Raw genomic sequence first — 15,238 nt, 5'->3', positions numbered from 1 at the left:
TTGGGTAGACAAACTTCCATGGGTTATGCTGGGTCTTCGTGCTGCACCTAAGGAGGACCTCCAAGCATCCTCAGCAGAGCTGGTGTACGGCCAAGTGCTGCGGGTCCCTGGCGAATTCCTCCCAACAGTCACGGGCCCATGGTCGGCCAGTCAGCAGCGTCCTGCCCTTCAGGAGTTCTCGAGGACTTTTGTTCCCCTGCCCACCTCTCAGCACGGCCTGCAGCATTCACAGGTCCCTCGTACTCTGCACAAGGCAAACTATGTTTTTGTCCGCCATGACGCTCACCGCACCCCTCTTCGTCCGGTCTACGATGGTCCATTCCGAGTGATCGCCCCAGGGGACAAGTTTTTCATTGTAGACTTAGGAGGTACACGCGAGCGGATCTACGTGGACCGTCTTAAGCCTGCTCACCTGGACTTGAATGAGCCTGTGATACTCGCACAACCTGCACGTCGCGGGCGCCCTCCCAATGCTATTGTTCCCACTGCACCCACACCTCCTGGTGGTCCTGCACCCTCTGTTCCTCACCGCAAGGGCCGTTTCGGCCGGGTGTCACGCCCCCCTCGTCGTCTGAACATGTCTGTGTTGATGAATACTGGGGGGGCCTGTGTAGGGACTACTGAACGCTTATGAACAATATTCACACACAGACGCTGTGTTAGGGAGACCGTTCCGTTAACCCTAGACATCGGACTGAATAGAGGACTCGGTTCAGGTTCATGAGTGGCCGAGGAGTCGGCTAGTGTGGGGTTAGAGAGATGATTCTTTTCGCGGCAAGGATTAATAAAGTTTTCCTCCTCTGGATTTTTGGGTTAAAAATCAACCTCGCCTCAGCGTTCTCATTTGAACTCCCACAGTATTCACGTATATCAGTAGTGCCAACAGTCAACGGAAAGAAAATGGAGATGGAATTGGATACAGGGGCTGCAGTGTCATTGATTCCATGGGAAATGTACAAATGAAAGCTGCACAAAATTCCTCTGCAACTCACTGATATCATGCTAAAGACATACACAGGAGAGCCTTTGGCACCAGAAGGAGTCATTAAAGTGCAAGTGACATTGAACAAGCAACACGCTGTCTTGCCACTGTATGTGGTGAAGGCGGATGCTCCACCATTGTTTGTCAGGGTGTGGCTGAGAGCCATTCAGCTGAACTGGAGAGACTTAAAGATGGTACATTCAATTGAGCATAGACAGACAGACAGCTTAGAGATAGTGTTAAAAAGACACTTTGCTGTTTTCTCCGATAAGTTAGGCACCATGACTGGAGTGAAAGCCAGGCTCACTCTAAGACCAAACAGTGTACCCAAATTCTGCCCACCACGCAATGTGCCATATGCTCTTCGACCGCGAGTGGAAGCTGAACTGACACGCCTCACGGAGCTTTGCGTCATTTCACCGGTGGCGCATAGTGACTGGGCTACACCAGTGGTGCCAGTGAACAAGAAGGACGGCACCGTGAGACTTTGCGGGGACTTCAAAGTCACACTCAACCCAGCACTCTGCATCGACAAATACCCAATTCCTCGTATTGAGGACTTGTTCGCTTCTCTCGCTGGAGGTCAGTGCTTCAGTAAGCTGGATCTATCCAATGCATATCTACAGATGGAAGTAGAAGAGAGCTCCAAGAAGTTGCTGACCATCTCAACACAAAAAGGACTCTTCTGCTTCAATCGCTTGCCGTTTGGTGTAGCGTCATCGCGCGCCTTATTCCAGAAGGCAATGGACCAGGTGCTCCTCAGACTGGCACACACACATTGCTACCTGGACGACTTACTTGTCAGTGGTCCTGATGAGCAGACACACCTGAAAACCCTGGATGCAGTGCTCAGCAGGCTAGAGGAATACGGCCTGCACATCAAGAAAGAGAAATGTCTCTTCTTCCAGGATTCCGTGGAATACCTGGGCCACATCATCGACGCTGCTGGGCTCCACAAGTCACCGGAGAAGGTATGTGCCATCGTGGAAGCACCAGCACCAGGCGATGTAAGTCAACTTCGATCTTTCCTAGGAATGCTTAACTATTATGGACGCTTCATTCCTGATCGGGCCACTGTGCTAAAGCCGTTGAATGAACTGCTGAACAAAGAAAAGAAATGGCAGTGGACGTCAGCCTGTCCATCAGCATTCCAGAAAGCCAAAGCACTCCTGATATCTCAGGAGGTGCTTACACACTACAACCCCGAGTTGCCTCTCCGCCTCGCTTGCGACGCTTCACCCTATGGGGTCGGAGCTGTTCTCTCTCATGTCATGCCGGATGGTGATGAAAAACCCATCTCCTATGCATCCAGAACTCCCAGCAAAGCAGAACAAAACTACGCTCAGATTGAGAGGGAGGCGTTAGCGATAGTCTTTGGAGTACGCAAGTTTCACCAGTATCTGTATGGCAATACATTCACTCTACTCACTGACCATCGCCCGCTTACAACCATCTTCAGTCCAGGGAAAGGCACACCATCCATGGCTGCCGCTCGCATGCAACGCTGGGCGCTCCTGCTCTCCGCTCACAATTACACCATTGAGTACAGAAAAGGGGCCCTACATGCCAACGTTGATGGACTGTCGAGGTAACCGCTCCCTCATGCCCCCAGGGAAAAACAAGATGCAGTGGAGGTGTTCTACACGTCACAGTTGGACACATTGCCAGTCAGCCACACCGAGATCAAGCTTCACACCATGGCTGACCCCACTCTGTCCTGTGTCATGGAAATGGTCACAACTGGCCGTTTTCCACCTGCAAACGACGTAGCGGACGAGCTGTCCCCCCATCTCCAGCGCCGCCATGATCTCACTGTGCAGCACGGATGCCTCATGTGGGGTTTGAGAGTGATTGTGCCACCCAAACTACGCCCCCGGGTTTTGGCAGAGTTACACTCAGCACACCCAGGTGTAGTAAGGATGAAGAGTTTAGCCCGCAGCTACGTTTGGTGGCCCAGCATCGACTCCCAGATCGAGCACCAAGCACAGTCATGCCACACATGTCAGCGAGTGCAGAAAGACCCGGGCCTAGCACCCTTACACCCATGGATGTGGCCATCTAGTCCTTGGGAACGGATACATGTGGACTTTGCCGGTCCATTTGAAGGGCACATGTACCTGGTCGTAGTGGACGCACACTCCAAATGGCCCAAGGTGCACATCATGGATAGCACCACGTCTAGCAAAACCATCCAAGTGCTTAGGGGACTCTTTAGTCGCTATGGCATTCCACACAGCCTTGTAAGCGACAATGGTCCTCAGTTCTGCTCTGAAGAATTCATCACGTTTCTAAAAGCCAATGGCGTCAAACACATTCGCTCAGCACCGTACCACCCAGCCTCCAATGGTTTAGCGGAGCGCTTTGTGCAAACTTTCAAGCGCGCTCTGAAATCTTCTAGAGGACATACACCTGTGCATCAGCGTCTAGATACATTCCTCCTGACCTACCGAAACACCTCCCATGCAACAACCAAGGAAAGCCCTGCAATGCTGTTCATTGGACGCAAACTGCGTTCTCGACTGGATTTCCTGAAACCAAGTATGGCTGGAACAGTGCACCAGTCACAAGAGGCTCAACAGCAACAGCGCCAGCTACACTCTAAACAGAGACAGTTTGAAGTTGGTGAGCCAGTGCTTGTGCGTGATTATAGCAGGGGGGAGGATAAGTGGACGCAAGCTGTGGTGATCGAGAAGACCGGACCAGTGTCCTACAAGGTAAATGTGGGAACACAAGGGGTCTGGAAGCGTCATGTGGACCAGATGCTGACTCGGTTCGAGTCAGACCCATCAGAGACTGCAGTGAGTCTTCCTGCGAGTTGTCCGATGTCACTTCCTCAGACAACCACACCTGACCCAAATACACCTCAACAGAAGGAGGATACTGATACACTTACACACACATTACATGCACCATCAAAAACACCCACGACACCACAGTCCACGGAAAGGATCCACACCGAACGTTCAGAGACAACAGAGACTGTACGACGATATCCGGTGAGGATCACACGTCATCCAGTACGTTACAGGGATTAGTGAATTAAAAAAAAAAAAAAGTTGAATAATGTTTGCTTTCATAGAATGTTGTTAAATGGTTCTGAGTTTTGAAACTTTGAAGTGATTATAAGTTGTGACGTAACTCCTATTTTCTAGTAAGGTTATTGAAAAGTAAAAAAAAAAAAAAGGATATGATGTCTTAAGTTTGTTTCCTAAGAAATGTTTTGTTATTGACAACAAATCTTAGTGGGGAGGAGATATGTGATGTATGAACCTAGAGATGTCCTATGTACAATGAACCCACCAGAGGGCAATCAGTGTGGTAGTAGTTCAATTAAAGAAGTGAGTGAATCACCCAGAAGTTGTCCTCCTTGCTCTGTGTGTCGAGTAATAATGTTTACTTAGTTACACTATAAGGGAGCAACATAACACCTACCTTATTTTATGTGTATGTTATTCCAATTATTACTGATATCATTTACATAATTTAAGCTCAGCACACGTGTATCTCTTAATTCTCATCCTGTCTCTTTGTACACACACAATGCTCTCCTGGAGCTGCATTCCTTTGAGTGGGTCTGGGGTTAAGCACAGTCTCCTCATTCCAGTCAAACTCCATACACGCACTACACCCATTGGAAAAAAAAAAACTAGTTCAAACGCACCCAGTCTCAGGAGCTCCAAACCCCTGTACAGCACTATACCTCAATATTTATATTTTTAATTTTCCCAAATAACTATTATTTTCTATTTAGACCAAATCAACGTGGCTTTTATCAGTACGTCACAAATCAAAGTCCTGCCATCTCTCTCTTTTTCAAGAGTGAATTTTAGGCCTTACACACTTGTCAGAGGAGACCCCCCGACAAAGCATAAGATCTCAAAGATTCAGCGAAATTGAGAGGAACTTAGACCCGTGATCTCTTTTTTTTTCCAATAAAAGCCATCATATGGAGATTTCAAATTTTTTTCCTTTTTCTCAAATACTAATTTACCCATGATTACACCTTACAATTTCCCCAATGTACTCTCAGCTTTAACACCTTGCTCTCATTTTTTCTATCCTCTAAAAACGTCTTTCTGGAGCTCATTGTTTTCTAGTCTCCCAGAAAGCTCATAAGAAACGTCTTTCTGGAGCTCATTTTCTACGGTTTCCTTTAATTTACAGTCTCCCAGAAAGCTCATTGTTTTTACTTTTTATTTAAAAACATCTTCTGTTCAGGGCTCATTTTCATAACAAATATCAAAGCCCTCAATTTGAGGTTCATGAATAATTTACACTACCTGTCCTTGAACGAAGCTCATACATTTTACCATTACAAATTTCTTTCCCTATTGATTTCTAAATCTTTCATTCTTTATCACATTTCCCCACTTTCTCTAAACACTTTTTTACTCTCTCTGATACTCTCTGAGCAGCGGCGTTTTTTTTTCACACACAGAAAATGTATTATCTCCTTTACAGCGCAAGGGAGAGACCCACACACTCATGATGGACAAAAGAAAGGAGGGGGGTGGCCATTCCCCCACCTGCACTCAGTTCTTTCAGCTGACCATACACACAGAGACATAGAATGGAAAAAGGGAGGGGTGTTACACACACTCACACTAACACACACACACAGAAAGACAGTTCTTTTTTCTAAACTCACTAAACTTACACACATGCACTCATCACATTCAACTTTCAACACAATTCTCATAGTCGACTCATTCACACTTTAACAGCATGCTTTTTATATTTTTTCTACCTACCTACGTTTTTTTTTTTTTAATCATGCCTCTCTTCCAATAAGCCTTCTTTACATAACAAACTGCATTACAACTTTTTGTGGCAGAGAGAGACAAGCTCATCAATATGTAGAATTTATATGAAAAAAGGCTCTGCTTACCCGTTTTATGATGCGCTACGATGAGATTGGTTCTCTCACCCCCAAAACGAAATGCACAAGTTCTGGTGCTGATAACGATCTTTTGCCACCGGTCGGGGTCTCTCAGAGTCCCCTTAGTACGGGCCACCAAAATGTCGTTACCACGACGTATTAATCTTATAACTAGTCTAACTATAATACTTGAAAGAATAAGTTCTAATAAAAGTTTCTAGTTCTTTTTTAAAAATACTCGAAAGATGAAGACGACTTCTTGGAAGATCAGCAGTCTCTTTATTTTCTTAAAGCATTGGGGAGCAGTCTCAGAAGCCTCCTGCAGACTCACTCACAATGTCATACTGAAAACCACAGTTTACATACACTTTTTGGGGTGAGGTCATCTCACCTCTCCTATTAGGTTGCATTCCATAGGACCCCAAATAAAATGATACCCTCATCTTCTAGGTATGCAGTGTATCATAGGAGCCCAATTTAAAAGGTATCCTTATCTTCTAAGGATGTCTTATCTTGCTGTACCAAACACTCTCATGCTACCATTTGCCTTTTTTCCCCACAGAGTTCAGGCCTGAGTTTTAAACTCAGGTAGCCCTTCAACCATTTTAATAATTATTGTCATAAAACTAATTTGTTTAAAATAATTCTCATGTCTTTATATTATTTGTTTATTACAGTCACATGTTTTCTATATTATTTGTTTATTGCAGTCACATGTCTGTATATTTTTGCCTCTGGGGAAATGTCCCATGCCTGATCTATGAATAAGTGAATTCTCCATCAGTAACACTGACTTATTTTTGCTGTTACAGTTACATTACTTAAGGTGGAACTGACTCTATATTCAGGAGAGCGCTAACTGCATGAAAGTAAACACAGAGCGAAAGTGCTACAAAACTAAACAGCTCGAGTTACACATGAGTTTCTATGGGAATTCAAACAGTGAATAAACACTTACAGACAATTTACACTTCAGACACCAACAAGAAGGAATCTACCCGGAATCATTGGGCACAAGGCAGGAACACACCCTGGAGGGGGAGCCCGTCCTTCACAGGGTGACACACACTCACACCTACGGACACTTTTGAGTCTCCAATCCTCCTACCAATGTGTGGTTTTGGAGTGTGGGAGGAAACCAGAGCAGCCGGATTAAAACCACACAGACACAGGGAGAACACACCACACTCTTCACAGACAGTCACCCGCAGGAAACCCACGCGGACACAGGAAGAACACACCACACTCTTCACAGACAGTCACCCAGAGGAAACCCACGCAGACACAGGGAGAACACACCACACTCCTCACAGACAGTCACCCGGAGGAAACCCACACAGACACAGGAAGAACACACCACACTCTTCACAGACAGTCACCCAGAGGAAACCCACGCAGACACAGGGAGAACACACCACACTCCTCACAGACAGTCACCCAGAGGAAACCCACGCGGACACAGGAAGAACACACCACACTCCTCACAGACTTGAACCCACAACCTCCAGGACCCTGGAGCTGTGAAAGAGACACTACCTGCTGCTACACTGTGACGCTCTGATACATGAAAATACAGTACATTGTTCCACACACTACACTGAGATCTAAACTCTACACTATACTCTTAATAAAGGGGGCTTTTTGAGGGTTCTTTAGTAAAGACTTAGGTTCTATTTAGAACCATGAGCACTTTCTACAAACATTTACCTCCTGAAAATGTTCATCAGATCAATATGTGACTGACTGGTTTAATATTGCACATCATTGAAAAGGGTTCTCTGTGGGGACACACGTGTTTTTTCTGGACATTGTAACAATAGAGGATCCTTATTTTGGTGCTGAATAGAACTGCTTTGAAAAACATTTTATTTTAATCAGTGACCTCTTCTTTCACAGATCCACTGAAGTTTGGAAGAACAAGACAAGTCATTCCAGGTTTTGTTTTCCCGGTAGCTCATGTGAACACAGTCTTCTACATCCTGGTTGTTTGGTTCTCCCTCAGCCCAGTATCTGAAACACACAGAACATGAATTAGTGTCTCATCAGTGTTTAACCCTTACCTCTTTACATCAGCTTCTCTCTAAACCTGGAGTCCACACCTTCATCGTTTCATGTGATCGATATGGGACCTGCTCCAAACATTTATCAAGTGTCTGCTCTGTCCTTATTTGAGCTGTGTGACATGTTTTAAATGTTCATTATAGAAGTCAGAGATTACTGGAGCCAGCAGACAGAGGAATGAAGAGGAGAGATTTAAGGGAGGAGGAGGGAGGAGGAGGGAGACGTTGGATGACCTGGAACAGAGTGTGAGGATGAAGGAGGGATGAAGGAGCGAAGGCCTGGGTAGAGCCTGCTTTGCTGAAGGAGAATTTCTCTGACCACTCCATCAGGGCTATGACTTTGTGATGAACCCAGCTTTGAAAACAACTGTAAACGTAAAACTGACCTGAACTAAACATCTTGTTCCATGAAACGGCAGGTAGAATGTAATGGAAGGTGGAGGATTAATAAAACGCTACACAGGAGGGAGGAGGAACACCAGCCTTCACACTCCAACTACACCATGGCACCTTGTAGAAGTTGGAATCTGCTGATTTGAGGTGAACATTTCTATATCTCACTTTAGTTCGTCCGCTCGAGACAATAACACAGTAGCAGACGTGTGGTGAGTGTGTGTTGTTGTAATGTCAGGTTTATTCTTTCAGCCTCTTCACAGAGTAAACAGAGTCACGTGGAGTAACACTCCCCAATCACAGATAGAGAAAGACTAATATTTTATGGCAGAGTATCATTTATACACCACCTCAGCAGATCATTTCAGTGAAAATACGCGAGAGGGAGTGCTATAATGTGCCTCTGAATTTCGTCTCACTCTTTTTTTAATCCTGTTGTTTCTGATCTTGACCTCTGTCCGTTTGTGGACTGTTCCTCTCGTCTTGTGTAGGACACTGTATTTATTTCTGTTGTTTGATCTTTCACCTGTCTTTGATCTGTTTTTTTGGATTTTGACCTTGAACAGTTTGATGGTGTTTGTTGCTATAATCTCATTAAACCCATTTTATTGTACTCGAGTCTACAAGCGTCTCCATTCTGTTCCCGTCTGACAACAGCAAACCCTTCAACAATCTGTAACTGGGTAAATTTACATAACAATTCAAAACATTTAGGTGTTATTTAGTGAATGAGGTCTGTTCTTTGTTGGTTTTATTTAATTATTATTTTTTGCTTAAATCTGTGTATGACTGGATAAATGGAGCTAATGCAGTTGGTTAAATTTACTTACGCAGTGGTCAGTGCTGAGCCGTCCACCCACTTCCACTGGTTCTCCCTCTCACTGTCGGTCAGACCAATCCAAGGTCGTTTACTGCCCACCTTTCTTGCGAGGTATTCCTGTCAGTGTGAAAATGCTTAAAGAACAGTTTTTCTCTCTCTCTCTCTCTCTCTCTCTCTCTCTCTCTCACACACACACACACACACACACACACACACACACACAAACACTTACAAACACACACACACACACCTGTTCTTCTTTGCTGTTTATGATGACCAGATCCCCTCCTCGGCTTTTACAGTCGACTCTGCTCTCACTCCAGGTCTTCGTGTCAGTAGAGATGTAGTATGCAGAGGTGTCAAAAAACACCCAGCCCTGCCTCACTGTGAACACACACACACACACCATGTTCAAGAGGTTTATTTTTATCATTTCAGCTATGAACAAGTACAGACTGAAACCAGATGATGTTCCTCCAGGACCATGATGCAGCACAGATCATGAGCACAGACAAATACACACAGGACAGACCGTGTGGTTCTGACCATTAACCAGTGCACAGTACTGAGAAATATATAGAGTGAGGTTGTGTGTAAAAAGATGTGTCATGATATGATAAAAAACCAGCAGCAGGTCATTTTAGGAGGAAAGTATGTGCAGGAATTCTAAAGAGTTCCAAAAATGTTGGGACATTCTGAAAAATATGATTAAACACAAAATGCAATGATGTGCATTAAATTTAAAACAGTACAAAGACAACATTGTAAATATTCAAACTGAGAAAGTTTGTGTTTAGAAATATATTTTCTCATTCTGAATCACTGCCAGTAACAGTTTCCACTCTGTGAGCGTTTGGGAACTGAGGAGACCAGTGGCTGTAGTTTTGAAAGTGAATTTTTCTGATTCTTGCCTGTTACAGGATTTCAGCTGCTCCACAGCTCAGGGCTCTGTTACAGTGTTAAATGAGCTCAGGCCCAGAGAAGGAGGTGTTTCTGGGTCATGTTTATATCTGTTTATTAATTTCATTTTCTTTTAGTTTTACTTTTAAGCTTGAACTTGTGTTTATGGATGCCACAGTTGTGTTTACAGAGTGGATTTCTGAAGTGTTTCTGAGCTCATACAGTGATTCCACTACAGAATCCTGCCTGTGTTTAATTCAGTGCTGTCTGAGGGCCTAAAGACCACAGCCAGATACTGGTTTTGGGCCTTGGCCCTTGCATTTGTCGCTATAATAACATTCATTCATTGTCTGTAACCCTTATCCAGTTCAGGGCGGCGGTGGGTCCGGAGCCTACCCAGAATCACTGGGCACAACGTTGAACACACCCTGGAGTGGGCACCAGTCCTTCACAGGGAGACATTCACTCACACACTCACACCTATTGACACTTTTGAGTCTCCAATCCACCTACCAACGTGTGTAGTAAGTGGAAGACATTAGAGTAATGGGTATGGTTCCCTGTTTGGGTCTTTTTGTGTGTGTGTGTGTGGGGGGGGGGGGGGGGGGTGTACGTACAATAATAATGTCTTGTGTTTAGAAATAAAATACACAACCCCTGAATCACTGAATCTTCCAGTGTGTGGTGTAGCTGTGTGTTGTGTCCTGAACTGTGTGTCCTTCTGTAAAATACCAGCTACACAGAGAGATTCTCTGAAGGTTTTGATGATATTATCTTCTGTAGATGAGGAGTTCCCCAAGACAGTTACTATTTAAAGTTGAGAAACGTTATTGTAGAATAATTTCACTTGTTTGTCCACAGTCTTTCACAGCACAGTGAAGCCCTCCACAGCTTTATTTCTGAAAGACTCAGCCTCTCTGAGACGCTCTTTTAAACCCAGGAATGTCACTTATATTTGACCAATTAACCTCTTTATTGTAGCATTATCAAACTTTACCAGTTTTAGTTTAATTAAATATATGGTTTAAATGATTCACACCTCCACACATTCTCTTTATATTTACATTTAGCTCAGAGTCCCAACTTTTCTGTAAATGGTGTGGTAATATTTTCATTTCCAACATCTGTGGATTTATTTATTTTAAACCAGACAAATCTTTGTGCATCTTCTGTGTTTCCATACTCTCAGTCTTTACTGCTTTATAGAAAATGTTTACATTCAGGAAAACTACTACATTCAGAAAGAAGCTACAGTGGAAGAACACAACAGAATATTCTTCTTAAATAATCAGGGTGTGATCACCACATTCACACTGTTTTAAAGTCTTAGAAAATACTGATGAATTCCAAAGTACTCAGAACACTGTTCTCTGAGTAATCTAACAGAATATGTTACCATTTACATTGTAGGGCATGTATTAGCCAACACTGGCTGCTGACAAGCCTTTAGCAAAGTGTAAAAGTTCAATGTCCGTCACTGGCAACAACCACATGAACAAAAACAGCTCTGTACACAGCACTTTACCTTACGTTACAGGAACTGAAACACTGACACCACCAAAACTTGTTCTCACTGCTCAAGTTCTTAAAATTGCATGTGTAATTCAGTCTTATCTGATGCCAGTAATTACAGCACACATCTACAAATTTCATAGTTTATATTAATACACAGTTTTACTGCTAAAATGATGATTGTATATTGTAGGTATAGTCTAAAGTATGTGTTTATATTTATCTTGTAACTCTTGTGTATTTAATACTGGAAGGGACTGCACAGCTAAGCCTTTCACCTTTACACCTGGGTTAATGTGATGTGACAATTAACCTGATTTGATTTAATTGCTGGTAACATTCAGAAAAAAGATTTAGTTTTAGTTTGAAATGCGTTTGAATGTAGCTCCACATCCAGAAATCAGTTATTTAAGGAGTCAAACATTTTAAATCTAAGGATATTTCCTCACCAAGGTTTGTGAACACACTGCTCTTTAACTGGTCTCTCTCCGTCATCAGGTTGGTGTTACTGGTCTGTAGCTGGTCTCTCTCCCTCATCAGGTTGGTGTTACTGGTCTGTAGCTGGTCTCTCACCCTCATCAGGTTGGTGTTACTGGTCTGTAGCTGGTCTCTCACCCTCATCAGGTTGGTGTTACTGGTCTGTAGCTGGTCTCTATCCCTCATCAGGTTGGTGTAACTGGTCTGTAGCTGGTCTCTATCCCTCATCAGGTTGGTGTAACTGGTCTGTAGCTGGTCTCTCTCCCTCATCAGGTTGGTGTAACTGGTCTGTAGCTGGTCTCTCTCCTTAATCAGGTTGGTGTTACTGGTCTGTAGCTGGTCTCTCACCCTCATCAGGTTGGTGTTACTGGTCTGTAGCTGGTCTCTCACCCTCATCAGGTTGGTGTTACTGGTCTGTAGCTGGTCTCTATCCCTCATCAGGTTGGTGTTACTGGTCTGTAGCTGGTCTCTCTCACTCATCAGGTTGGTGTTACTGGTCTGTAGCTGGTCTCTCTCCCTCATCAGGTTGGTGTTACTTGTCTGTAGCTGGTCTCTATCCCTCATCAGGTTGGTGTTACTGGTCTGTAGCTGGTCTCTCTCCTTCATCAGGTTGGTGTTACTGGTCTGTAGCTGGTCTCTCTCCTTCATCAGGTTGGTGATACTGGTCTGTAGCTGGTCTCTCTCCTTCATCAGGTTGGCGTTACTGGCATTAAACTGGTCTCTCTCCATCATCAGGCTGGTGGAACTGGCATTAAACTGGTCTCTCTCCATCATCAGGTTGGTGTTACTGGTCTGTAGCTGGTCTCTCTCCCTCATCAGGTTGGTGTTACTGGTCTGTAGGTGGTCTCTTTGTAAATTCAGGTTGTTAAACTTGATCCACAGCACTGTGATGGCTATCAGCAGAAGTAAGCACAGCAGCCCCAGACCCACCACAGCCAGTCTGTACAGTCTGCTCTGTCTAGACTCTAGAACAGAAATTCACTGTAAATATGTGATACATTTCAGTGAATTAATTAATCTTTATATTCTAAATTGAAAAGATGAATGTCACATGTGTAATCTTCTAAAACAGTGGTTCTCACTGTGAATCCTATGGATGTCTTGCTTGAATATTTGTAATTTTCATTACACAAAGTTGTTCTAAAATAATTACTAAAAATGAGAATACTAATAACTACAGGCCTGAACTGTAATGATACATTCATGAGATCACATACAGTTTTGGGGAAATAAGCACTGAGAGAGAAATAAAAACAAGAGAGGGCAGTTTAATATGTGCTTTAACAGACTATATGTGAAAACTGTGCGGCGCTTGGAGCAGGTCACAGTGGTCCTCGGCGCTGGTATCAGTAGGTGAAGGAGGCACAGTGCTGTTAAACAGTGGGTGAAGATCGGCCACGCTGATTTACTTCAGTTAAGGGTTCTCTCTAATTTTACACTCTTAAAAATAAAGGTGCTACAAAATGTTCTGTGAACGATGCCATAGAAGAACCTCTTCTGGTTCTATAAAGAACCGTTTTTGCTGATGTGTTTAAATGGGAAAGGAACCTTAAGATGGATTAAACATTTAAAAGGTTATTCAAACTCACATTTAAAAAAATAGTTCCTGTAGAAGTAGTTCTTCTGGGCTCAGGAATATTTCACTGTTTGTTTCTCGATTTGTTTTTCTCGTTTCCACTTTGCCCTTTTTGTAATAAACATCAAATCACTCACATCTGTCTCTAGCCTTTTCTTATGTTCAGTAATAAATGGTTGAACTGCCCCAGCTCTTCCCTCACAGACTGAACTACCATTTATTCATAGCCCATGTTGTATTTTTTTAACACAAACAGATTTTGTTAATGAGGTATATCACCTCTTGCTGCTTCACATTCCACCAGTGGAACAGTTACCACAGTTTGAGAACCAATGTTCTAGAATAAATGCTGGGAAATGTTTCATTTTATTTTATTTTTTATTTCCAAAAATGATTTAGCACAATTATAAAAAATGCAGCAGAGCCTTAACCTCACCTTTGTCCTGAGGATTTACTGAACTGAGGTTCCATTGGTTTCCTCTGGTCATCTGATCCTCATTCACAGGGTCCCTGCATTTGGATCCTGATCTTTGTTCTAGAAAAATATTTGAATTTTCATAAACATCCTCTGTTATCTCCATTCTGTTCTAATAACTCTGATAACTCCAGAAGTGACTCTGCTGGTGCTGTGTGTCTGCTTGTAATGCTGCTGGTGATGGGAAGTCACTGCAGATCGCTCAACTAACACTAAAAATCTAAAAAGATGGTGTTAGATAGTGCTGCCTCCCACAGGGTGGGACTATGTTTTTAGGAGCACAAATCCATATTCACAGCTGGGCTTTATAGGTCTGTGTTGTGGTCTCAGTCTGATGAGTCATGGGTTCCTTTGCATATGTGAAATGATCTTATCATCCTGTGACTACATGGTCTGAGGAGACTTACGAGGCACTGCAGGGCTTCTTCTACAGACTGGCCGGCACTCTATGAGCCACACGGAGAGGACATTGACAGGCTCACAGTGTGCATTACAGATGACATCAACTTCTGTGTGGACTCCACTCTCCCAACCAGGACTGTTAAATGTTACCCAAACAACAAGCCATAGGTAAAAAAGGACATTAAAGCTCTCCTTAACAACAAGAAGAGGGCCTCCACAGTTGGAGACAGGGAGGAGTTGAGAATGATCCAGAGGGAACTGAAGACAAATATCAGGGAGGCTAAGAACAAATATAGGAGGAAGCTGCAGTGGAACAATGTGAGGGAGGTCTGGAATGGAATGAGGACCATCACCGGGTTCAGGTCCAGCAACAACAGAGGAGTAGAGGGCAATGTGGACAGGGCTAAAGAGATAAATCTGTTCTTTAACAGATTTGATACTGCACCCTCTGACCTCCCCCATCCTGACTCCTCTGCTGCCAGTCCTCAGCAGCCCACTCCACTCCCCCTCCCTCCCCCCTCCTAATACCCCACCTCACACCTCCACCACCGGTCATCTCTACAGTGAGTCTCACTGCTGACCAGGTGAGAAGACCACTGAAGAGGCTCCACAAAAACAAGGTTGCAAGCCCTGATGGTAAGCACCTGGGGTCGGTGCTTAAAGCCTGTGCCACACAGCTTTGTGGAGTACTGCACTTATGTTGTCAACATAAGCCTGAGTCTACAGAGGGTCCCTGTTATGTGGAAGACGTCCTGCATTGTT

The 15,238-nt window shown here is 44.0% G+C and overlaps 1 protein-coding gene across 1 annotated transcript in view; it reads right to left on the bottom strand.

Annotated features, from left to right (window-relative positions):
- LOC136709953 (Kruppel-like factor 18) overlaps nt 1–15,032 on the bottom strand; it is a 59,672-nt gene extending 44,640 nt beyond the window's left edge. The window contains exons 1-3 of the mRNA XM_066685558.1: nt 14,930–15,032; nt 14,482–14,520; nt 12,012–12,988 (exon numbers count right to left, since the gene is read on the bottom strand). Coding sequence (XP_066541655.1) covers nt 12,012–12,988; nt 14,482–14,520; nt 14,930–15,032 — 1,119 coding nt within the window. The remainder of the gene's footprint in view (nt 1–12,011; nt 12,989–14,481; nt 14,521–14,929) is intronic.
- Between the last annotated feature and the right edge of the window lie 206 nt (nt 15,033–15,238).

This window comes from Hoplias malabaricus, chromosome 11 (genome assembly GCF_029633855.1).
Source record: "Hoplias malabaricus isolate fHopMal1 chromosome 11, fHopMal1.hap1, whole genome shotgun sequence".
NCBI classification, from domain to species: domain Eukaryota; kingdom Metazoa; phylum Chordata; class Actinopteri; order Characiformes; family Erythrinidae; genus Hoplias; species Hoplias malabaricus.
This window is presented reverse-complemented; position numbering and strand designations above follow the sequence as displayed.